The 25,662-nt window shown below is 39.0% G+C and overlaps 1 protein-coding gene across 3 annotated transcripts in view; it reads left to right on the forward strand.

The window, feature by feature from the left end:
* The first annotated feature begins 375 nt into the window (after positions 1 to 375).
* Positions 376 to 25,662, forward strand: part of GDA (guanine deaminase) — a 30,577-nt gene continuing 5,290 nt past the window's right edge. The window contains exons 1-12 of one of the 3 annotated variants that reach the window (XM_068927115.1): positions 376 to 506; positions 6,563 to 6,651; positions 8,445 to 8,616; positions 11,844 to 11,931; positions 13,224 to 13,329; positions 15,588 to 15,615; positions 16,995 to 17,102; positions 18,176 to 18,283; positions 20,476 to 20,573; positions 21,412 to 21,479; positions 21,938 to 22,084; positions 24,573 to 24,691. In XM_068927115.1, coding sequence (XP_068783216.1) covers positions 408 to 506; positions 6,563 to 6,651; positions 8,445 to 8,616; positions 11,844 to 11,931; positions 13,224 to 13,329; positions 15,588 to 15,615; positions 16,995 to 17,102; positions 18,176 to 18,283; positions 20,476 to 20,573; positions 21,412 to 21,479; positions 21,938 to 22,084; positions 24,573 to 24,691 — 1,230 coding nt within the window. In that variant the 5' untranslated portion in view covers positions 376 to 407. Of the gene's footprint in view, positions 507 to 777; positions 1,052 to 6,562; positions 6,652 to 8,444; positions 8,617 to 11,843; positions 11,932 to 13,223; positions 13,330 to 15,587; positions 15,616 to 16,994; positions 17,103 to 18,175; positions 18,284 to 20,475; positions 20,574 to 21,411; positions 21,480 to 21,937; positions 22,085 to 24,572; positions 24,692 to 25,662 lie in introns of those variants that run through there. The other 2 variants (XM_068927114.1, XM_068927116.1) reach the window with 2 other exon arrangements.

Consider the following 25,662-nt stretch of genomic DNA (forward strand, 5'->3'; position numbering starts at 1 on the left):
AAGCACCGCTGATGCTGTTTCTGTAGCTGTCAGTCTTCCTAAGAACTCTCTCTTGTGAGCCTGCAGCTCCTTATTTTGTAAATGAAACACACTTATTAAAAACATCTGTTACAGGCTTGTACCTTTGTAAGAAGTCCACGGCAAGCTACCTTGCTCTGGGAAAACACACACAATCCACATTTCTGTGTATTGTGCCATGTTATTAATGTGATAACGTTATCTTTCCTGAGAAGAAAACATGCAAAAGTTCTGCTTTCAAGGGTACTGATTTCCCTTTGGAAGTTGGTTAGTTATTGCTACTTTGGCAACGCGTAGAACTAGACAGAAATGTTTTGTTTCAGTAAAATCACGTGCTTTACAAACAATAAAATTCAAGTCTCGCTTTGTTCCATTTTTGGTGTTTCCTGATGACTTCCAAGCCTGTTTCACTTCCCACTAGGCCAGAAGACATCGGGGCTGCTGGGGGGGCAAAGGGGAAAAACAAACAGGAGAACCAACCAGCCACGGTAAGGGGGAGACCAAACACCCGCGGGGGCTGCGCCAGGGCTCCGCGCCTCTCAGGGCGGCCGGCCTCATCCCGCATGTGCGTCAGCAACAGGAAGCACCGAGTTTGCCCCCTGTCCCCTGCCTGCTGGCGCTATTTGTCTGTTTTGGCAGCAGGACGGGGGTCGCCCGGCCGCCGGGGCAGAGGCCTCGGCGGGGCGGCCGCGGCTGCCGCCACCGCCTCCCCTCAGCGGGCACCCGCCCGGCGGGAGGAGCCGGCCGGCGGCGGGAACCACTCCCCGCGGGGCAAGAAGCTTTGCGGGGGGGAAGGGAAGGGGTGGGGAAATGTTGACAGGTCCAGGAAGCCGCTGTCGGTGCCGAGAGACATCGAGCGGCTGCAGCCCGCTGCGCGGCAGCTGGCAGCCTCCTCAGCGCCGGCGCCGCGATGGGCTCCTCGCAGCACCCGCCGCTGGCCCACGTCTTCAGGGGCACCTTCGTGCACTCGCGCCGCGCCGCGCCCATGGAGATCCTCCACGGCCACCTGCTGGGGGTGGACGAGAGCGGGAAAGTGAGCGGGGGCCGGCGGCGGCGGGGCCGAAAAGGGAGGGCGGGGGGAGCGGGGGCAGCGCCGCCGGCACGGCGGGGCGCCAGCCCGGGGCGGCGGCGGCGGTTTGGGGGGCGGTTGGCCGGGGCTGAGGCGCCCGGGCGAGACCGAAACGTTGGTGCCCGGCGCTCTGCCCAAAAGCGGGCACCCCGGCCGGGAAGCCCCCTTTCAGCCCGCAGCCCGCGTCCTCCGGCGGGTGGGAGGAAGGGGCCGTCCGGTTGGCGTTTGCTGCAGCCCTTGAACCGGGGCACTTCCTGGCTTAAAACACGCGGCGGCTGTAAGGGGTCTCTCGACGGGGCTTGGCGCTTGGTGGGAGTTGAGGGGTGATTGGGGCAGGGAGCCGAGAAGCTGTTCCTGAGGTGCTCTACCTTACTGTCAAAACACATTCTTCGGGCCGTAAGCCTGTCTTTCAGTTTTGCAGATTTTTTTGTTTTTCGTTCTCTGTAATAAATACCAAAGCAGTACAAAAGATTGTAAATAATTGCAGTGTGCCTTCTGTACTCGTATGCTGCCTCCGAAAGCTTCTTCTCCCCCCCCCCCCGCCTTTTTTTTTTCTCTTTATCACAAGAAAAAAAAAAAGCCATGGAGTAAGTCTGTAAAGAATCGTGAAGACCAAGGGTAACAATTTGGCTTGTTAGTGAGTGGTGTGAGCTAAGTTTAAAATGAGCATTGCATTGGTTCTGGTGGGGAAGCTACATCACGCTGGTAACAGTATCACGGTTTCGCAGGGCTCATTGTATAAAGGCAGGTGGCAATTCCCTGGAGACTCAATTTTATATGTGTATATATATATATATATAGAGAGAGAGAGAGAGAGAGCGCAAGTGCAAGCTACCGTCTCTACCCTATACGTAATCAAAATTTCTTTTTTTTCTTTTTGGTGGCTAAACAGCTATGTCAGGCTTCAGTAGCACTTGGAAGATGCATAAAGCACACTTTGAATTTTGGACCCGTTACAGTGTTTGCTTTCACCATCCACACAGGTCAGTGAGGGCCTGTTTCCAAGTGGCTCTTGACTCCGGTGGCACTTGAGGAGTCTGGTACAAAGCATTGCTAAGTCTATGGAAAGCTGTATTTTGATTTATGGGAGGCGAGTGAAACCTTACAAAGCTATATATTGGCTGATTTTTAACTAAAAAACAATGGAGCTGAATGAACAAAGGGTTTGGTTTCTGTAATTCAAGAGCAGGAGGCAGAAACTCACCCGACCCAGCTCTCTCATGGAATTTTCTGGAAAAGAATCACTGCTCTCTGCCCTTGGGAAATTAAGACCTCTACAAGATTTTCTTGGAAAACAGACGCGGTAGTAGGCTGCAGTCAGATGACTGGTGCTCTCAGTCAGCCACTCTCTCCCTTTCTCCCAGTGAACGAGGATTCACTGGATATTCTTTTCTGCATAAACTGGCACGTTCCCACAGAGTAGTTCAGAAAGTTATTTTCCAGAAAAACGTTTGGCCAAAAATAAAATCTCTACCAGAAGGGAGTAACAGGAAGCTTCTTCTGTTTTAATACAAATTCTTGTCATTTTACTGTTCCACCGCAATGAATTGTGGTACCATGTGGTCTATTACTTGTAGCTTTACCTCGTGCAGTACTTCCATTAGCATTACTGAAGAGTTAATGGCACAGGGACTTGATGGGTAGAAAATTGCTTATCTTTATTGTCCAAATATACACCAAAACTATTACTCCCAAAGAACTAAATTTAACTAGACAGGCATCGTTCTGGTGCCTCCTGTTGCTGACTCCATCACGGGGAAATATTGCGTGATTTTTTACGGGGTGAGCAGAGAGCTTTTGTGAACAGGCAGATGCTGTTCCCTAGTTATATGTCCTGGTCTCTCGTCAAAACGGTAGGAGCGTGTAATTAGCGCATGGTAACACTGCACAGTCCAGCATGGGCGTATGTGGCTGATGCAGGCCCCTGACCAAAGTGTTGGTCCTTTGTGCTTTGCCAGTAAGATGAAAAGGCAATTTTAGGAAAGGAAACCTTGTTGTCGGGTATGAGACCAAAGGTATCGGAAGTTAACAAAACCTCGGTTTTATTGAACAGTTGCAATGTGGTACTGTTCTTGAGGAATTGCTTTTAGAAAGAATAGTGTTCTTCAGAGTAAAGAAAATAGAGCCAACTGCAGAGTATGAGTTACCGTTGAAGCACTGGAATAATTAATAGAGTAAAATGTTAAGTAAATGGAACAAAAGCTGCTGCTCTTGAAGGCTGGGGAGGAGCAAGAGTTATGGACGTTAATATTGTTAAGTATTACCAAGCATAGGTGTTTGGCGTAAGCCCGGTAGGATCAGCCTGGTAGGCCCAGTGACACGTGTTGCGCTCAGTTGCAGTTATGGCTGTGCAGATGGAGGTAGCAAGGTACCAGCATCCATGCGATGTTCATTGCTTGCTCCTTTACAGTAGGTTTTTGGGCTGTTCATTTGGCAGGCATGTCTAAATCTGGACTCGTGTTCCAGTTTGGGAAATCAGAGAAGTGATGGACATCATGTCTTTAATAGCAAAATTCCTGAACTTGGTAGCTTCATTAAACGGTGGCAGCAACCCAGTGAGGCCAAAAATAGGACATCCATCATAGTCAGGGACAGAGGAGAGCTACATATTTTTGCTGGCAGCCAATAATTATGAGGTTAGAGAGGGGTGAGTAGGATGAGGGAGCACAGAGAAGGTTGAAGCATTCACTCGTGTTCATTTAGGGGCCTCATGGTCAGACACAACATAAATACAGGCGCTATTAAATCCAAAAAAGGCATCTTCCTTTGGCCTGTATCATTCACTTTCCACTCTTAAGGTAGCTAAGTTATTTGCAGGGTGATGATTGGAGGCACTCAGGTTTCACTGTAGTGGATGTGTATTTGACTAAACAAGCCATGGGCTGTGGCAAGGGTTTGATCATCTTTTGGAATAATGAAGGGCTGAGCTGGGCACCGGGATAGAGAGATCTCAGCTCTTCATCTTTGGATCCTTTAGCCCCATCGTGTGAGTGACACTGAAGCCCACATCAGAACTGATCAAAGCATTTGGGCCCTGGTGTCAGCACCCATTGATCTACCTGGCTCTTTGTGATGTGCCTAATCCCAAGAGCTAGCCAAGGTTGTTGCCCTTGGCTTCCTTCTTCATAAGCTGAAGGTTTTAGCCTTGCCTGTGCACTTTCCTCTGTCTTTGGTGACTCTGGCATAGAGTTTGCTCTCGCCTTTATAGTGTTAAGGTCCAGAACTAGTTTGAAGTGCTAATTCCCAGAGTAGCAGGGCATTTATCCTTGAATGTACAGGCAGTCGCTCAGGAAAATGTCAAAGTCTGGGACCTGAAAGACTGCAAAGCACTCGAGGCTAGACAAGTGGCTAGGACAAATGCCTCCTAAAGCAATGGGGAATCTCTCTTGAATGACCAAGCAGTTCTGTTGGGATGGGGTTAAGAATAAGCAAAATCAAACTTGTTATGTTTGAAAGGAGTGTAAATGTCTAGCTGATTCACCCACAGCTACATTTGAGAATAATGGAACAGGTGTCAGGTTTAGGATTTGTTTCATGTGTTCAGCTACCCTGAAGCGTATGTTCTTAATTTCTCCATGATTTAAATGTTTCATTTGTTTGAGTCCTAAGAGATATAATGTGTACTTCTTTTCCATGGCAACCTCTGTTTCCAGCTTTTACCATCTTGTATTTCATGTTTGTCTTTTTTTTTCTCTCTCTCCTTTTTTTTTTTTTTTATTCAGCAGCTCTAACATTAGTCATTCTGCATCCATTTTGACTTCAGTATCTGAGTGACATTTTCTTTACTGCTCATCAGAAATTTCAGTAGGTCTATATTCTAATCCTTTTGCAGGTATGTAACTAATTGAACTGGCTGAGGAGTCTAAATATTCCTTACAGTAAGAGATGTACTGCTTTATGTGAAATATTAATGGACTACAATATTTTTGCAATTATTTCTAATTTGATATTTACTTGCACAGTATGGTTTTAATAATTTTTTTTCTGAGTACAAATTTTATAACATCTGCTCTTAAGAGAATATAATACAATCAAAAACGCCATATCTGCACTTAAAAAGCTAGGCAGCCAAAATCTTTTTATTGTCTACACTTTAGTGAATAGCCTTTATTTATGTTCCCTTATATATATAAAAAAAAGAAAGTGGAAAAGGTACATGTACCTGTAACAAAACAGCAGTGGAAATAGCTGCTAAATATGCTAAGCAGTGCTCATCTGTTCCTCCTGACCTTCCTCCTAAGTTCCTGTTGTTTTTTATAACTAGTTAATCTTTCCTTTGCATGGTTTTTTAATCGCTGCCTTAGAAGCTGCAGTCATGAAGGTGAGACAGATCCTACATCTGGGAATTTTTATAGAAGCAGAAGGATACCTGTAGCAGTGAGATTATTCCCTTAAACTTAGAGGAACGAGGTCTTCATGACCATACCAAGGGAGTTAGAGGATGATGAGATGGTTTCTGGCAAAAATTGTGGTTAGGCAAGAACTTAGAGTTCTGAAAGCCCAGAATATAAAGCCTTTGATCAGGGGGTCTTCCTCTACTCTATGAAGTATAATGCAAACCTGATACTGCCCAGAGCCTGTGGCAAGCGTTCTAATACAAATAAGTAAAAAATCATAGTTATTTGATTGTTTTTATGGTTTCTAAAGATTATTCCTGCATCCTTAGACTCTGCACTCTTTGGTTTTCATGCCTGGTGTTGCCAGATAAGAGAATTAAAAAGTTTAGAATCAGTCTACTGAGAATCATGATGTAGATAAAAACACCGGGAAATTTCAAAATGAACAACAAGCATACTACAAGTGTGAGGTGGCAACAGGAATTTAGCAGCTATAGAATTTATGTCCTCTAGAAGTCACATGTGGCCAAATTAGGTTTTAGATTGTACTTTTTTGAGATAAATAACAATCTTAGGCATGCTTCTAGACCATTCTGTAAAGGTAAAAGATTATTTGCATTTTCTCCCTCAATTTCATTCTTCTAGGCAATTAAAAAATAGAAAAGCCACGTTAATGACATGAATGGAAAATTAGAAAATACTTAGCTCAGTGCATGATAGTCATAGGTAAAGTGATTAATTTGACCCCTCTGTTTTGTAAATACTGTAATTACATTCCCTTAAGGCTATCACATACTTCCATCAAGAACTCCCTTACTGCTAGCATCATGGTGTATTACAGGAATGCCAGTGGATACTGAAGCCTGTGTGTGCAGTTCTGCCAGGGTATCACTTCAGAGTGAATGAATTCTTTTTTTACAAGAAGTTACAAAATGGGTTAGGTTATTCACTTGTTTGTAAGTAGTTATTTCACAATCATGCTTGATAGTCAGGTAGATCAAGTATTTCAGCGCAAACCTAAGTCTTTTGTAGTAAGTATGTAAAATCTGGTGTAAGCTAATGGCTTTTATTTTGCCTTCCTATAAAGCTGATATGGGACACCTATTTGAAATATGTAACTATTTTTTCTTCCTTTTAGATTGTGTTTTTGGAGCAAAATGATCAGCAAGAGCAACTGGCAAAGAAGTGGGGATTCAAAACATCTGACATAAGAGAACTGAATAATCAGTATGTGTTTGGTTTTGGATTAGTTTCAGCAAATGCAGTTTGTTCTCTGAGTGAAGTAATGTGAGCCTATGTGAACAATTTTAGTCACAGAACGCACTACACATCCAATCTCATGGGCAAAACTCCCTTTCAGTTCCGAGAGAACTCTTAATCCAAGATGCAAGCGTCTTGGATTAGGCGTGGAGAGTGAACAGTCTGCAGACTTTTTGCATTCCTTAGGCTGGGACCACAGCCATGAGTGAATTGTGCTGGCTGCTTCATACTGCACAAAGCAAAATGTTATATTTAGTTTTCATATATGACCTTTTCTGTTCATACAAAAGTAAACAACATTCTTGAGATTACATTCTACGTCCAAGTTGCTAGCAGTGGGCTGCAGCAATAGGTGCTAGCTGTAAATTCTACCCTTAATAAATTTGGGTAGTATTAATGTTGCAGATGCAGTACTAAAAAGTTTGGGCTTGACACCCTTTCTAATAAAAAATAGTTAAAACTGTTAAAAATATTAGAAGATTTAAATCCTCTAAACATAGAGCCTTGCATTGTTACTTGTACTGCAGCAAGCATGTTTCTTTTTATTTCAGCAAGCATGTTTCTTTTTATTTCAGCCAGTGAAATCCCTTACCCTTCTGGTGAAATGAAATGGTTTTGGATTGTGCCTACTATGCTTTACACACAGTAGTACAACTGTAAGCAACTGGTGGCTTCGAGTCTAGACCTGTAACATCATTTTAGTGCTCAGTTGTTAAAGTGTCTATAAGCTTTGTTGGAACACTAATCATAGAGAGCATATGAATCATGAGGTGTTTTCTTCTTCATCTGAAATAGCCTGGGGAAAATGGAAGGCACTGGGAACGTGCATCAGATTGAGAAGGATCTTTCAGCATTTCTGGTGCATAGAAAGAGGAGAATTTATAAAAAGAAGGAAACACTTTTACCTCAGTAGCCAGGGAGAAAGCAGGAGGACTGAGAGAAATTTAGTATTGTATAGAGTTCCAGCATGCAGCAAAAAAATTATAGTGATTTTCTGATAGCGTTGATATTGTCATCCCTATTATTGCATGAGTACTGCATGACAATGAACTGTATTACAGTTTTGTTGTAGCTATATCTTTGCTCTCAAAATACTGAACAGAGATTATTTTATCAACCTCTTCATCTGCATTTCTAGACAGAGTGACTCTTCTTCCATTAAACCTTACATTTCATTGATTGACTATGTATACAGACACATATATAATGCAGAGGAAAACTGGAATGTATAAAGTTACAGTTTTGTAAATATAATCATCTGGCATCTAAAGGCATCCAAATATATCTATACTAGGAAGTAAGAGTGGGCCTGATTCTTCTCTTGTTCATGTTCTACTGTGAAGTAATTTTAGTTACTGTGCAGTCAGCCTGGCTTTACTTACTGGTATTTAGCCTCAATAAATGTTGCAGTTAATTGGATTCATCATGCTTCTGTATAAACTTCTAGTCCCAGATGATTTTCCTCTCTGCTAGCTGTATAGCATATATATATATATGTGTGTGTGTGTATATGTGTATATATATATATTTTATATAGCTATATAAAATTATCGGTCAACTGCTTCATACAGTTAGAGTTCACTGTTTCTGTACTAGGGGTAGGGATTCAGTAGCGGTGGACACACTGATGCTTAAAGAATGAGGTTTAACTGGCTCTTTACTCTGGTGGTTTTCATTCAAGAATACTGTTAAAAGCAAAACTATTAACTTAGGAGTTAATTGAAATTTTGGACTATTACAGTTTTCTTTTCTTTGCCTAGTGAATTCTTCATGCCAGGATTGGTTGATACGCACATTCATGCACCTCAGTATTCATTTGCTGGTACAAGAGTAGATCTACCTCTTTTGCAGTGGTTAACTACCTACACGTTCCCAACGGAAGCCAAATACAAAGACAGTGATTTTGCAGAAGAAGTGTATACTAGAGTTGTTGTAAGTATTGCAGATGTAATTTACTTATTTGATTGCATTCATATTTGTGATATATATATATATTTATATTTTCAGAAGGTTGGGAGATAGGAGAGCATATTTTGATGTCATACAGCCACCGTTCTAATTGCCAGCCAAGATTGTCCCTTACCGGTTCCAGTCTTGTTCCTTGGTTGCTGAGAAAACAATTCATTTAATCAAATCACTAACGCTAATGTTGTTTATCATCTTTTCTGATATCTAAGTACATTGACTAATACTTAAGAGTACTGTCAGAGCTAGTAAAGCCAGCTGGTGCTTATAACCTCAACTCAGAAATAATCAAGTACAGTAAAAAAAAAAAAAAGGAAAAAAAAAAGCCCAGAGGATATTTTCTTCTCTGCGCAAAATCCTATATTATGAACATGTCTTTGGCAAAAGTACCTGACAGAGAAGAGGCTTCTCCTAGTTAACAGATTTGGGGTGTTCTGGACAAGTTGAGGAAGGAGGTTCTGCAGCTGAGGGCTCCTTAGCAGAAATTCATTTCACCACAGGGGCTTTAGCTGAAACCTTTGGGTGATATTTGTAACGTAAGTAGAGAAGGACTGTTTTGAACTAGGCTGGCAATAGGCTAAGCACCTTTTGAACTAGGCTAAGCAATATAAAGACTTAAAGGCCAAATTCCACTTGAACAGTTAGCAGCTAGGTCAGATTGCTGAGAAGTGATTCTGTTCTAGAACTGAAATATATCCTTTGATAAGTAAGCTGATACATCTTCACCAGGTTAATTGACTTGGCCAGCATAAGCCGTCTTGCATTTGGCTAATACTGTGACAGTATGTGTTGTCAAAGTCACAACATTCTGAGTCTGTAAGAAATAGTTATACTCTGCCTGCGAAACAGACTTTAAAAAATGACCTTCTGCAGTCTGGTGTAATAAGAACACTTAAGAGCAGCTGGGTCATGAACTCTAGCAACCAGCACACATGCCTTCAGTGATACAAAGCATAAGGATGATCTCACCTTCCAGAAGTATTCTTCAACATCCTGTTACTGTCTCCATCCGTTCAGACAGTACTGATCATGACTGGGTGAGATCACGTGGTCAGTGCTCACTGTGCCACATATTTAATAATATCACCTGGAAAAGAATGAGTGAAAACTGGCAGTTAGTTGGGGGAGCTTGAACGCAATGGTTAGCTGCTTCCCAAATATATATCAACTAGGACAATATCAGAAAGTGTCTTCACCTCCAGCTACTGCGGATTACTGGTAGGTCCACAATACTTCATGGCTGAGTATGTCAGAACTAGATCTAGCCATCTAGATAGTGAATATTTTCAGTGCAGCTCGTTGGTGAAAAATAGTCTGAGAGCCACCTTGTCAGAGTTTCTCCAGTTTTAGTCAAGCTGGAAGGCTGAATGATTGTATCTCTTTAGATGTGACTTAGGCATAATCGCCGTCAGTTTGGTAAAAGCTGTGCAGCTTTGGTCCAAGAAATCTAAAAGACATTTGAATGCGTAAAGGATTTTTATAAGTCAGTGCTGCAGTATTACATTGAATATTTTCTGCAGAGCTCAAAAAGGCAGGAGGAGCTCAGAAAGCAGTGTTTGATGGAAAAGGATGAAGCTTAAAGGTAGGAAAAACGCAGGAAGAGAGACTGGAAAGAGCTAGTCTGTTTAGCAGATGGTGACAGATGAGGGATAAGTTAAAATTATATAAAACAGCTGGTTTGGGTGAGGTAGGTTAAAAGTTATACCATCTAGCTTGTGATACCGAGACAAGGGGATGGGTAGTAAATTTTAAAAAAAGATAAGCAGAAGTAACCTTTCACACAATTTGTAAGAGTACTGTGGAACTCATTTTCACATGAATTGAGGCCAAAATTTAGTAAGAGTTAAAGAGGATTAAAGAATTATGTTGGTATGAAAAATATCCTCATATATTGAAATTATAATTTCAAAATATGATATTCACTCAAAGTCAATTTTTTTGAATTGATATTGTATTTCAAATAAGAATCCTATGTTTACTAAAAGTAAAGAATCAGTTGCAACTTGGTAGAATTTTAGCTGAAACCTCCTGTCGTCCCTCAAATTTTAGAAAAGCCAATGCTTTCTGTTGGCATTTTTGGAACAAAATATTTTTAGATTTCATTTGACAATGAAGTTACAAATCCAGAGGAAGAGAATGTTGTCTCTTAAAAGCTAAAAATGACAAAGGTAGTTTGTCTCAGTAGTGACATTATTATTTTGAGACTCATTTTAGGCACCCTTGAAGATATATTGTAATTAATAGGCTTTAATTTGAACATTGTATGGAAAAGACAAAGCTTGACTTCATATTGTGAAAAATTAGCTCTAGCTATTCTCAGAAGTTGCATCAGATGGCCATTGGCTACTGTTGTCTCATTAAAAAGTTTTAAAAATTCTCAAATTACACTCTAACCAGGATCCAAAGAAGTAATTTAAATCTTTATAGTGGATAGGTGGTCAAAGAGGTACACATTGGTCCCAAGATAAAACTAGGCTCTAAATGACATCATGAGTTAATATAACTTTAAATGATTTATGTTTTATGGGTATTTTCTGTTTTCTCTTCCAAAAGTAGTATGAACAGGTTTCAACAACCATCTCCTTTCAAATTGGGTAATTAAATAAATAATTAGATTAAGGTCTAAGCAATTATTCTTGGCTTGTTTTTACCCTGAAGTATGTTACTTTGCATTCGGGGGTGAAGAAGGGTTTGTGTACCTGACAGCCAGTCGTTCCTAGCCACATCAAATGGCCAAATGAAAGTCATTACTTTTCCCCTAAAACCTTGCTTTGCTCGTGTCAGATAGACGGTGCTTCGCTGTGAAAACCAGAGTGTCTTTCCAAACTAGGGAGTAACTTAGATGACTAGTTGTTTGTATTTCTCAATTTAGGTCAAGTTAGACATAAGTCAGAACTTGCTACCAGTGTGCCTGAGGGAAATAAAGACAAATTTCTGTGGGTTTAACCATTGTTATAAATCTGCTTGGCTTTGCAAGAGGAATTTTTGTATTAATGTTATAATAGCTTTCTAAAATTTGAATATTAATAAAAAAGCTATATACTACCTTTCCACTTCACTGTAACTTCTGTTGAATTTTACAGTTACTAAATGTTCTTGCAGTTTGAAATCACTGGCTGCCCTGTCACTGTTCTACCTTTTAGCAGCTTGGCTGCTTTTTTTTCCAGACAGTTGAAACTGGTTTCTTTTTGTAGAGACGAACTCTGAAGAACGGCACCACTACAGCTTGCTACTTTGCAACAATTTACACAGATACTTCTCTTCTCCTAGCTGAAATTGTAGGTAAGACTTCAAGAGTGAGTTTTGAAGGATTTTGTGTGGACTGTGTTAGTTGAAGCAAATAGAGCTTAGGCATTTTAGGTTAGCTAAGGATCTCTCCCTCTATTCATTTTTTGTTATTCGTTTTCTCTTTCACACCCTGTCCCCAAAATCCAGTTCGGTTACCCCTATTCGTTTATCTGCCTTTCTCTTGCTGTTGTTAGCTTCCTCCCTCTCGGCCGTTCTTGATTCCCAAATCAACTGCTGACTGAACTTGAATTAGGTCCTCTGGAGTTGCTGTTCGGCTGCAGTTCTCTGCTTCTTGCAGCCTTTTACAGTTTGAGGATTAAAGGGCTTAATGACAAGAGGTACGGTCAGTGCCTTAATTTCCTGCTCAAGTTTCAACTGAGAATCAGCATCAAAAGTCTCCACACACCCTTTGAAACCAGAACGGTGGGAGAGGCATCAGGATGTTATCCCTCCCTCCTTTCCGCCGTTACAAATACCTGTTGTTTCTTTGCAAGTTTCGTGATACTTGCAAGCTATCTCAAAACTCAGGTCCTGAAGGAGGGTGATTTAATGAGAATCTCAGTTTCTATCAATAATTTTCTAGTTTGTCTGGTTTTGTAGGACATCCCAAAACTCTGAAGCGAGTATACTCAACATCTCAGACATTAAAAGGGATCTAATATACAAACACGCTTAAAAGCATAGAAATTAATATTACATGCTTTCCTTTTAAATTTTACACACAAATTTTGAATCCTAACAGTGATAGATCTCAAGAAAAGGGTTAGAAGTAGCTCCGATTATTCTCTCCAGCCAAACTCATGTGGGAGACATGTTATAATGCTCTTTTGCCTATCTTAGGGAGAAAGTCTATTCTGAGATCTTCATGCCTTTTTTCAGCTCAGGGTGCTCACCTGCTACAGCTGCTGTACTTTGATGCATATATTTCTCCCTGCCAGGAGACATTTCTCATCCTCTGCTTCCCAGTGGTTTCCTTCTTATAATACCATTATGAATTCTAGTTGTGGTTAAACAACGTAAGTCAATCCTCAATTATAACACTTACAAAGTTGGGTGCTAATGTGGAAGAGGAGAGCTCCTATTTAAAGAGCTCCTATCTTTCCTTTTTGGCTCTAGAAGTTTCATGGATGGTCCCAACTTAAAGATGAAGAAAAGAGTGTAAATTCTGCTCATTCTTAAATGAAGCTGTCCGGGGTAGAATTTGCTATTTTGATTTCAGTGTAGGCTTTGTCAGGAGTTTTTGTGGAGAATGAGGCTGAGCTTTATTTTTTTATGCATCTCAATAGATAAATTTGGTCAACGAGCATTTGTCGGCAAAGTCTGTATGGATATGAATGACAGTGTTCCACAGTACAAAGAGACTACTGCTGATTCTATCCAAGAGACAGAAAGGTAAGATGAGTAAACTGATAGCACAGCCTTCAGAAATAAGACATTTTAATACAGCTGCAAAGTGAGTGTGAAGCTGATGAGGATTTACAGGCCTAAATTTATTAGGAACTTTCCTTTTTCTTCCTATGGCATTGTTTCCTATGGTTTTGGCAGTTCATACTTACCAGCTGCGGCACAGTACATGCAGTTTCTCTCTAGCTCTTTGAAAGGAATAGGGAAGCTTCAGTTCTAGACGTTAGAGGGAATATGTGTGGCCTCCTCTTTTCCCTTCACAGCTCTATGTGTGGAGGTCTGTCTGTGACCTGATATGGGGAGAAGCAGCTCCTTTGCCCCCATTAACCACTGAGCAATTTTCTTCTCCCGTTTAATAAGGCTTTATTCAAGTTGTAGAAGTCAGCTTTCATATACTCTATTTTAAACATGCTCCAGTGCTTTTGTTCTCTAGCGTAACATCGGTGAAATTACTGTAACTTTCAACTAAGTGAATGAAAGAAGATCAAATTGAGACGATGTACCGTGTGAATTTATTTTAGGTCAGAGGGGAAGCCAAGATTAGGATATAGAGGCCTGCTGTCTTAGGCCTCATCTTTCTTGTCTATGCTTGGAAAATGCTTAGGCAGACATGTGAATTTGCTCATGGGAATATTTATGTCCTGGTTTAAGTGTTTCAGATATCAAGCTTAAAAAGAACCCAAGAAGTGTGATCACAGTGTCACAAAATTGATTGCAGTTGACTTCACAGTCAATCTGTGGAAATATTTGTATCTTATGTATGGAGATAATATACAATTTGAAGTACTTTGTATGTTTAATCTAAATTAAAATTAAAAATTCGAATCTACCCTTCTTCTGAGAGGAGGTTCAATATAAAGTTAGATAGTTGAAATCTAAAATACATGATATCCTGGTTGTAAGAGCAGTCATCAGGAAAGAGGAATACCCGTATTGAAATCTGCTCCTGCCCTACAGCTAGCAGTGGTTTGAACCTGACCATCCTTCTCTTTAGAGGAATGTACAAATCAGCAGGGTGTAGAGTATTTTGAGCTAGGTCCTTCAGTTTTAAAACAGTGCTGACACTTCTAGTGAATGAGAAAAAGAATGAAAATAACCACGCTGAAGTTCTGGATTTTCACCTGAGAGAGCAATGCTTATGTTCTAGTGTCTGTTCCAGTGAACAGAATTAATTATTGTAGCAAGTGAATCATTAAGAGGAGAGACAGATGAACAGAAACCTAATTCACGTTGCCTTTTGGCTCTCAAAGTTAGGCAATGGTGGGTTCAAATTCCATCAGTCATAGATAGAAACTGAGCTGTGTTTCTGGCAGGTGATCTGGTATCAGCTTCAGTATTGTGAATCTAGCATTATTTTCTTTCCAAGTTATTTCACAGATTTGATCCAGTGTTTGTTATGACCAAAATTACATTTTTTAAAAATAAACTATGACATAAAAAAAATTCACAGAGCTCCTGTCCAAAACCCTTTTCATGCTAGCTTTTGAGAGTTCTTTGTATACATGGCATATACAAGTTTTCAGTGCGTTGCTTCTCTTCAAAGTCAGAGAAAGTTCTGTTTGCTCGTTTATATTACCCATATTGACTATTTGAGAGTTTTTGCAGAGGGTCTCTGGGATGGCTCCTTTTATTTAACAAAGTACTTGAAACTATATCATATTTTCCACGAGTTAGATAGTTTATGCACCAACATTAATATAAGCACTTCTAGAAAATCAAGGATCCTTTAAATAAAGGAGGAATAAAGACTCATAAGTTTAAATACCAACATATGCAACTGCTGTAAAGAAAGTGTGAAATCTTGCAACACCTTTCAAAAACAAGACTTTAAATGATAGAATACACTTAATGCTGTGATTTAAATTCAAGTACAGACAAATTTAAGTGTTTTCCTCTAATGCTGCTGCTGTAGCATACAGTTATGTTTTCAGTGAATTTAATGTAATGTATTTGGTGTCCACTGAGAACTGAGAGTAATTACTACATGTCTAAGGTTAATTATTAGAAATGAAAAAATTCTGCATATTTAGGGTCAAGTTCACAGCTGGCATAATTTGGTGCCGTCCTCCTAACTTTAGTGTAGTTCATCTTTTTATTTCGTCTGAGAATCTGGCCCAGCTTTCTGTATAAGACTGATATATGTCTGAAATGCTTAATAAAATGCCTAAATAAATATTTTGTGTATTTTTATTAATTTATAACATAGGTGACAATTATAACAGGTTTTTTTTTCTATCCTTTTTCAGATTTGTTAAAGAACTACTAGAAAAGAAAGTAAGTAGAGCTCTCCTTTGTATTCGCTTCTGTATTCAGAAAATGCAGTGTGAATATATGGAATTACTAAATTACTACTGACAAACTTTACAGACTTGGTGACAAATCAATGCAAATAAGCCTTTCTGACAGAAATTCGCAGTCTGCACAAACTGTTCTGCTAGCCAGGTTGTTGAGAAATGGTACAGCAGAAAAATGTTCTGTGAATGTTCTTTATTCACTTCAGAGTGCCCAGCTTCCTTACAAAGGACAATTTTCTGTAAAAGAAACGTGGAAGTCAATACATCACTTTGTGGTATATATAAGTAGACTAATAAAAGAAGGTCTTCTCACCGACAAAAACAGGTATCTTTACAACGCAATTGCTAATCCATTACCAAATTAGTATTTTGGATTGGCACATGCATTCAAGTGTGCTTCTAAAGAAGTTCTGCAGATACAGGTTGACACTCGTGTATTACAGGCAGGGATTCTTTTCTCATCAGCCTTCTGTTTTCTGTGGCTTAATTTGTTAATATTTTTATCTCAATGTTTTCAAGAATAGAAGCCTCAAGTCTAGTGCCTAAATTGGAGTAATTAGTGAAGTAATTGTCAAAATCCTGCATCTGGGAGGTGGGATAAGAAATTGCAAACCAAGTTATCGCGTACTTTCTTCTAGTGGTGTGAGATGCACAATGACAAGAAGTATTGCCTGTATGTGAGGGTAGAGTAATGCAATTTTTTTTTTAATGAAAACTTTAATCCAGAAGTGCAAAGTGTAAAGTAAATAGCTGCAATTCTAGTCTAGGTATCTTTTCCACTGTTTTCTAATTGCATAGCATATCTGGTCCTACCACTAATCTTCCTGTCTATGGAGTGTAAGGACAGATTGCTGTTGTCCTGAGTGGAGAAGATCAAGCAAGGAAAAGGTTTTTGTTTTTACAGAATATGCAGTTTTGCATCATTTCCTCTCCTTGTGGACCCTCTCTTTGAGGCTTATGGAAGCAGGACTTGGGAAAAAGTCTGTTCATTCATCTGACTCATCTCTCTTAATGACTTGACTTCATCAGCAAATTGAGAAAGCATTCAGTGCTTCTGTTGAAGTCTGGTAAAATCTCAGTGAATTAAGAAAAGGGTTCTAATAAGCTTCTTTTCTGAAAACAATTTTAATGATTTTAGTAAAAAAAAACTTTGTTTCTCTATTTCTATGATGAAATTTCTAATAAAAGTCAGAAGATGACGGAACAGACTATTTATTCATGTCAGCAAAGGATGCGACAAGGAATGAGCCATACAAACAAAATCTAATTGTTGCCTAAATGCTTGTCATTCATTCTGCTCTTTATTATGGTTACTGATACATATGTGCAATACTAAGCATGTCTTTTTAATGTTTTCAGTATCCAAGGGTACAGCCCATAGTAAGTCCTCGCTTTGGCCCTTCCTGCACAGAGGATTTGCTGCGTGCACTTGGCAATTTAGCACAGGCTTGTGATCTCCGTGTGCAGGTAAATTCTGAAACCTCTCTTATACAGAGAGCTTTTTGCATAGAAAGCATACAGACCAGGCAGTTTTCATAATTTCAGCAAAGCACTTAAACTGCATTCTTAACTTTTAAATTTCTATCTTTTAAATTCCTCTGAAATTATTAGTGGTTCTCTACCAGATCACTGTGACCTGCACAGGGAATGAGAAAGCTCCTAGCTGGAAGGCTCCACATTTCAACAACCCCCAACACATGGTTACTAGGAGACCAACTGCAAGTATTGGAGGTTAGAGCAACCTTTAGGTTGCTAAAGGTTTCTCTCCCCTATTCCAAGCTTGTTACCTCTATCTCCCTGCCTCCTGCTGTTTCTGCACAAAGCAGATTTCAGTAGATAACAGAATTAGATACCTTTATGTCGTATTTAGGATGGTTAACATAGATGTAGGGTTTACTATGTGATATGGTTTCTGTGGATAAGAAGAGCTTACAGATCTGTTAAAATTTTGAGAACTTTCTTTTTTGGTTACACAGCTGTAAGTATATACTATACTAAAGCTGCCCTACGTTAAGATTATTTGTCCTTATGAGGCAGGGCATTTTCAAAATACAGGAAGTACATACTCCAGTGACAAGCACAGGATGAGCCAGATTTTTAGCTGAGACCAGGAACTACTCAGCCTATGTGAAGATATGTGGAGCAGTTACTCTTTATGTTGCCCTGATCCCAGGGTGCACGCTGTGGTAGGCTGATATCTTTCTTTTATCTTGCAGTTCTGTGTTTTTTTTATTTTAACATTTGCCAAATAGCAAGTGGGTCTTTATGTCACCATGGTACTGGGACGGGCTGTCCAAGCATTCCTTCCCATATCATTTTTAAGTGAACAAAACAGCTACTCTTTTGGACTGTACAGATCTCTGATGGAAGTGGAAGCATTCAAGGACTGGATCTAACTATAGATTTAATAAAGATTAGTGTTTAGCCGTCATTATGTGTTTAGAACCAGTAGATTGCTCAGAAGGTTATCATGTCAGGTTTATTGTTATTTAAAGCTAAACATAAGTGGATACTCATCACTGTGTATGTTCCTATTGCAGAGTCACATAAGTGAGAATGAAGAAGAACTCAAACTTGTGGAGAACCTGTTTCCAGCCTATCAGAATTACACTGATGTGTATGATAAAAACAAGCTGCTTACCAGCAAGGTAGTTTCATAGAACCTTCCACAGAGTAGCTTAGATTTATCTATATAGAGAATATATTGGTGAACTGTAGTTGCCTGAGAAGTATATTCTTTTGTCAAGGTCAGGAGACGGAGTGACATCTGGGGAAAAGAAAATTAGACTTATGTTATCCATTACATATGTGTTGATCATGGTATTGGAAAGATATTGCAACTTTAGACGAGCCTGTGCTTTCTCTGAGCATTTTAGGAAAGATGAGCAATAAAGACATTTTATGGTCCCTGATCCAATTTCCAGGTGCTCCAAAGAGGACTGGAGGCAGTAGGATGAGAAGGAGGTTAGGTAAGGCTGCTAATGTTGCGGCTGGTAACTCTCGAGCAGTACCCATTTAACGTTGTGTTACAGTGTTCCCGCACATTGATGTTGCCTGAAGGTACGTTAGGATAGGACCAATTTTTTTCAGCAGTTTCCAAGGGAAAAGTAGGTTATCCTATTACAGTCTGTATGTGAGCCTCACATATGGACAGTTCACTGTTCCTACTACCCAAAACATTCTGATCTCATTAGCTAATTTTACCAAATATTGATAGAGGCATAGTGGCCTGAAAATTTGAAATTCGTTAAAGTTTTCACCCTGACTAGATAAAAGCAGACAGATCTTAATACCTGCTCACTCTAAGTAGAGGTTGGAGTGTGAGGTTACACCTTATTGGATATCAGAGAGCCCATGCAAGAGAGACTTTATAAGCACCTAACTACAGTCAGAGTGCTTAAACAGCTAAACTGATTTAAAATTTTAGAGAATTTTCAGAGACACAAAGGACAGTTGAAAACTCCGTGAGAATTAGCTATTAAACTCCCATTTCTGCCTTTGAAAATCTACCCCCGTAAATTACATATGTATAGTCTTTTTCTACCTGAGAAGGCAATACAGACTACTTAAGTATGTATATGATACTAACTTTTGTTTTCTTGCATGGTATTGTGCATGCTAAGTTGTTGCATAAATATAGTAGAGAGAACACCAGAGCTGCTAAAACACAGATCCCAATTCTGTCAAACTTTTTTATCACTTACACAGCACTGGAAATTGTCACTAAAAGCCAGGGTTGCCAGTGCTTTCTGATGCAAGGCTCCTTGCTCTTTGAGAAAACATTGTTTTAAAGACGAGCATAACAAAACAGCAGGACTCCTCCCTTTCCCTCCCAAAACCTAAGACGTCAAATTAAGTGTTTTTAATGTTGAAATATGTTTTAATGCTGAAATACTTCTCCTTTAAAAAAAAAAAAAAAGTAGAGCGCTACAGAGATCTGATTCAGGAGGTAACATATGTAACATGTAACAGCATGCGCTTACCTTAAAATGTGACTACTCTCATTGAACTGAGTTTCAGTTGCATTTGAGCTTGAGAGAAGGCAAGGATATAGTGCCATCAGGAGATGTTAAGTGAGAACAGTACTTGTGCAGTTCTGGTTTATATCACCAAATTGCAAGGCCTAATAGAGCTCTTTCCCTGTCATATCCTTCTCTCTGGGTAGGTGTTTTGCATATTAGATAATTCAAAGTAGATTTATCTGGGAATAATGAGCTTATGTCCTATTAAATGATACTATCATATCTTTCTGTGTTTTGTGTAGACTGCTTATGAACTTATCTTTAAAATCAACAAATGTAAACCCAGAAGGAAAAGTTGGTTATCATTTCTATAACAAAATAACTTATATTAATCAGAGAATATTCCAGATGAGATCTACCTAGTGCAGAACTTTGGAGAAGCCATGGAAAACAAGCTATGGGTGTACACATCTTCCATTATACCTGATACACTCCTAAACCCAATACTTAATCTCCATGGCAGCTATAAAATACACATCATAAGGTTACTATGGTGCTATGGCAACTGGGGAATTCTTGCTGTTGTTCCTTGCATCTCTTATGTGACAGACACAGTCAGGGCAAGAGTTAGCATCTTACCTTTTTATATAAAGAAATGAAAAAATGCAAGGGGAATGATGTGTGTCTTAAGGTCTGATTTAAGGCTTACTGAAGTTAATGATAGTTTCTTTGCTGTTAATTTCAAGAGATTGCTGCTGCATTCATTTCTCTTGATAGGACCGGGTGCCCTTTGGGCTATTTAAAGGAATGCAGCAAAAATTCACAAGCATTGAAATAAATCCAGTGCTGAGTAAATCAGTGATTCTATTTCTCTTTAGGCAGTGATGGCCCATGCCTGTTATCTTTCCGAAGAAGAACTGAAACTTTTTAACCTTCGTGGAGCTGCAATTTCACATTGCCCCAGTTCTAATTTTTCGTAAGTGGGGAAAAAAAAAAGAAAGGAGAAAAAAGAAAAAGAAAAATTAATAGTTTGCTGTTAGATAAAGCTGTTGTTCACATAGTACCTTCAGTCCAGCCTACAATTGCAAGCTTAGTTATAGGGTAGCCCATTCCACTAGAAGTAGCCTGACATATTGGATCGAGGATGACTCTTCATGTTCCACTTCTGCATGGTATGCTTTACACTGACTAGAGATCTTTGGGTATAATAATACATATAGGAGTATTTCTTTCTCTAAACTTCAGTTTCACATGACTTTCCTGTCAGTGTCAGATTCTGGTCATCTCCCATCCGCCCCCCCTCCTCCCCCCTCGCCGCCGATGTATATTTTGGGGAATTCTTGTTGTCTTATGATGTGACTGGATCTGTTTTAAGGAATCTGTTAAGCAGACATGAGGCCAGCTGGGATAGTGTGCTAAATGTTAGCAGTGCTTTAGCCTTTAACATAATCGTTACCTTGTTTGAGATAGATGACTAATCAGAGCTTAAAAGATTCATGAAATAAACTCCCATCTCCTGGAGTATACTTTACATCACGTATGGATTTTCTTCCCAAATATATTAAGGCCTGTTTTTCAACAGATAACTATAAAACTGTGGGAATTTTCTATTTAAGAAATTTACTTTACTTTCGGTGGTTAAAAAACATAATTTGGGTTTATGAACACAAACGCTGCATCACTGTTACCTAATCTGTCACGTGCATACTGAGCTGTTGCCATGAAACTACTTTAAAGCCTTACTCTTACTGGAGTGTAGGAATAAACTTTCCACTGTATGTATCATACAAGATATTTTCCTTGTTCCAATCCAGGTTGCGCAGTGGTATCTTAGACGTACAAAAGGTTCTGAAACACAATGTGAAGCTTGGCCTTGGCACAGGTTTGTAGTTTGCTGTAGAACTGGTTTATTTTAAAAACAATTTTAAGAGACAAAAACGTACCACATGTTTGTATTTAAAAGTCAGCATGCTTCCAACCCATGGACCTGATTCTTTTTTTTCACTACTTCAAACCTAGCACTGGTCAAAAAATGCTAAAAAAAAATACAGGAATGAGAGAAGAAAGTGATGCTCCTGTCATGAGAATAAACAGGGCCTGAACTGCAAATTTGTATGTTTCTATTACACTGTGTTTCCTTTCTATTTACATGGCCTTGTATATAAGAGCACCTTTTTTTTTTTTTTTTCTTAAGAGTTGTATGTTGATAGACAGTGCTTAGCGATAAAACTTTTTGTATTTACCGCATTTGCTCCTTTGTAACATTTAACTAAAGCTCATAATACTTCGAACCAGAGTATTATTCACAAAGCTTGTTTCTAAGAGTCTCATCTCTTCTAGATGTTGCCGGTGGATATTCCGCTTCCATGCTTGATGCTATCAGGAAAACGATGATAGCATCTTGTACCCTTCAGGTTAATAAAGCAAATGAAACAGGACTAACTCTTAAAGAAGCTTTTCGCTTAGCAACCCTAGGAGGAAGCCAAGGTAAGAAGAAATTTCTCTAGAATGTGCATAGAGAACTACAGCTCTTTTTGATACTGTGTCTCTATCTTTATCTTTTTGATATTGTCTCCCTGTCTTTAAAAGATGGCTGATTCATATGCCAGAATGAAGTCTAATAATACATGTGCTGGATAGAGATTTCTTTCAGCCTCTCAACAATACCAGACTGATTTCAGAAGTGCATTCGCATTAAAGTTGACAATTTAATAATAGAATCTTAATAATTTTTCAGGGCTCTACATTTTCTTTGAAAAAACACTCAGACTTTTAGTCACTGGTGGCTTTGTGTTTATCACACCAATTGGAAAGGCTTTGTTTTCTCAACAACCAACAGTTAAAGAAAAGCTGTGCAATTGCTGTAAAATTTTGCATCATATTTGTCATCTGCTGCTTAATTTGTTTCTTCTTTTGAGCTGTTGGTGAGACAGCTTGTCATGGCCTTTCCAGCAAAGCAAAACATGATGCAAATCACCCCTGAGAGGAAAGCATGAAGTTTAAACAGTGTATGCATCATGGTTATTTAAGGTGCAGTTGCATCTGGAGAATATAGTCATCGTATTGGATACTCTGCTTCACTGACATATTTTGTCATGATCACTATTCACAAATACTTGGTTTTTTTTACAATTAGCAAAATTTTAGCAGACTTTGTATGATTTTGCAGAAAGCAAATCCACACGCAGGTAAAAATTTCTTATTGTTTCAGTCAGCAGAAATGCACCCACTACCTGCTAAAACACTAGTCCTAAGGCTTTTCAGGGTAACTTTTTTGTTACTCTTGTCAAAAAAACCTTCTGGTAATGGAAACTAGAAATATTAATGTGAACCTGAAAGACGTAATGAAAATTTCCTCAAGTAGCTTTTCTCAGGTGTGCAGCTGAATTTCTAAAGGGTGTTATGGGGGAATAGAGAAGACAGAAGGAAAATGAGCAAAGGACAGAAAAGCAGAGATCTGTTTCCCAGAATAAATACTGTGCTAACTGAAGGTGAAAGTAAGTAAATTCAGATATAGAAAGGAAAACTTTTCAAATCCCAAACTGGTGTATGTGGCTTCTTCCCCTCCCTAATTCTCTCATGTTTGTTTTATCTGGGTTCTGGGGTTTACATTATTACTATCGTATGATAGTAATATATTATTTTGTTGCATTGATTTTGAACTATTTTTTCCTTACTGAATTACTTTCAGAAAGTGAGTAGAATGTAAGGTGCTGGTATACCCTGTCAACAGCCTGGACAAGTACAGTTTTGAGAAATTTAAATGTGACGGAGTTTTTGTTGGAATAATTTGCCTTTCTGAAACTCCTATACGCTTGTCACCCTCTTGTGTTTAATCTAAAAATTGCATTCTGCTCACAACCCAAAAGAATATGAGATCATTTCAGTTGACACTGCTAAGTAGTCAGAGTCAGTATTTCACCATTCTGAGGAGTTTAAATATCTTTATGGTATTGTGAAGCTCCTGTCACACACAAAGTTCATTAAAAACTGAAGTTCATTTGTCAGACAGGTACAGTCTAGGAACAAGTGAAGAAATTATGTGCAGATGTTATGCCCTTTGATAACCTAATTTAATTCCTGAGCGTTGGAGATGTTGATTTCATGCTCAGATACTTTGTGCAACATAAAAATATTCTAAGTTATTTCAAAGGAGACGCAAAGGCGTCTCTTTAGCTGTCCCAAGCACTTGGAAGCATCCATTTATTTATGATGAAACTGTAGATTTTCAGTGTTTGTGGACCTGAGATCTAAAGGTTGTGATGAAGCCACAAATACTAAAGCTAAATAATAGAGTTTTCTACTAAGACAAGCCTTACAGCTAGATACAGGAGCTAGATCTTGAGATGATTTTTTATCTCATCACGTTGATCTTTTTCTTACCGATTACCCTTAATTATGCTCTCAAATAATAGTAAACACACCTTATTTATTGTTATATATTACTATTATAGTAGGTCTATGCAAACTGTCAAGGTTGCTTAAGCTGTTTTATAAACATAAACAATGTAGCCTGCCTTAGCAAAGTGAGCATTATTATATACCCTGCTATTGCTTTGACTTCATTTCATTGGCCCTTTAAGAACTTTCCGGTTTCTGCAATGGAAGCAATTACTATTCTGTTTTAAAAAGTTAATAGTTTATGCATCAGATCTGCTCATGACACAAAAGTAAGGGAGAGCATTCATAGAACAAAAATTAAAAATTGGGTTTGAATTGTTATTCAGATTTCTTTTACCCTTAGCAGATGCCCTTCATCATTTCACCAGAAGATGCATATTTTTATTAAGAGTCACTTAAGAACTCAGAAGTCAGCATATTCACTGTTATAATTATTTCAGGGTTTTCCTTGTAACAATCTAAACTCTTGTAGTTTTCTTACGAACATCTCAAATAAGTTGGCAGATCTTTCTGTAGAGTGGAAAGAGGCTTGTAATGAAGAAAGATCTGTTTGTGAGCTTATGTTGTTTTTCAGCTCTAGGACTAGAAGATGTGATTGGAAACTTTGAAGTTGGCAAAGAATTTGATGCACTGCTAATCAACGCAAAGGCTTCAGACAGTCCTTTTGACTTGTTCTCTGCTGATACTTTTGAGGTAATCAGAACAGGGTTGATGATGGAACAAATTACTGAAAATAATGTAGTAAAGATCTGTGATACAGCCAGAATTATTGCAGCCTCTTCAGGGTTATCTCGGTGACAGGAAGCTGGTGTATTGCTCTACTGCTGTCTGTATTGTGGCCCGAGAGGTACAATACTATTGTCAGAATCTTATTAGCCACACTGATAGTCCTATTCCCCGTGAGCAAAAACGCATATAACATTTTAATGTATGTTTTGTTAGCTCACGTTGGCAACTGGAGTCGGCTAATTGCAGTGACAAATAGCAGTCAAGAGAGAGCAATTTAGTTTCGGTTAGCGTTTTGAATTCAGACTGAAGAACCCGTTCCCAGTCCAAGTCCAGGCTGCCTTGACTTCACATTGAAACAAGAACTCAAGATAGCTAATTTAGATTAAAAGCATAGGTTTCCTATGACTAAATAAGCACTATTGCTATTATGCAGTGGGGACACCTTCTCAAACAAAACCTTTCTATGATTAAAAAGAGTAGAAGGACAGTTATCTGAATTTACTGATGCAGCCAGACTGCCTGTTGCTGCCTCTGTTGTGAAGGCCATCGTTCACTTAGAAATGCTGGCGTAACTGGTCAGGTAGTTGTTCCTTAACCTGATTCAGTCACAGTGATCTGGGTTTAGATGAAACCCTTTGAATTGTAAATGTTTTTCCTAAACTGAATCATTCTGGAAAAAGAAATATTTTCCAGTGTCAGTCAAAACCTTTTTAGCCAGGTTAGTAGTAGGTAGGAGTATAAAAATGCTTACAGCTTTGTGTCATTTTTCAGTAGCAATGAATGAATTTGAGACCTCTGAACATGAGGAGGGAGAAGTGTTATGTTGTAGGCATCTATTTGTTTAACTGCTGTCAAAGGTGTGCAGTATCCTGAGACATACAGCCTCCTTACTGAAAATTAATTATTAGAAAACATGCAAATTAACTTTTGATTTT

The sequence above is a fragment of the Struthio camelus genome, chromosome Z, assembly GCF_040807025.1.
Source record: "Struthio camelus isolate bStrCam1 chromosome Z, bStrCam1.hap1, whole genome shotgun sequence".
Taxonomy (NCBI): domain Eukaryota; kingdom Metazoa; phylum Chordata; class Aves; order Struthioniformes; family Struthionidae; genus Struthio; species Struthio camelus.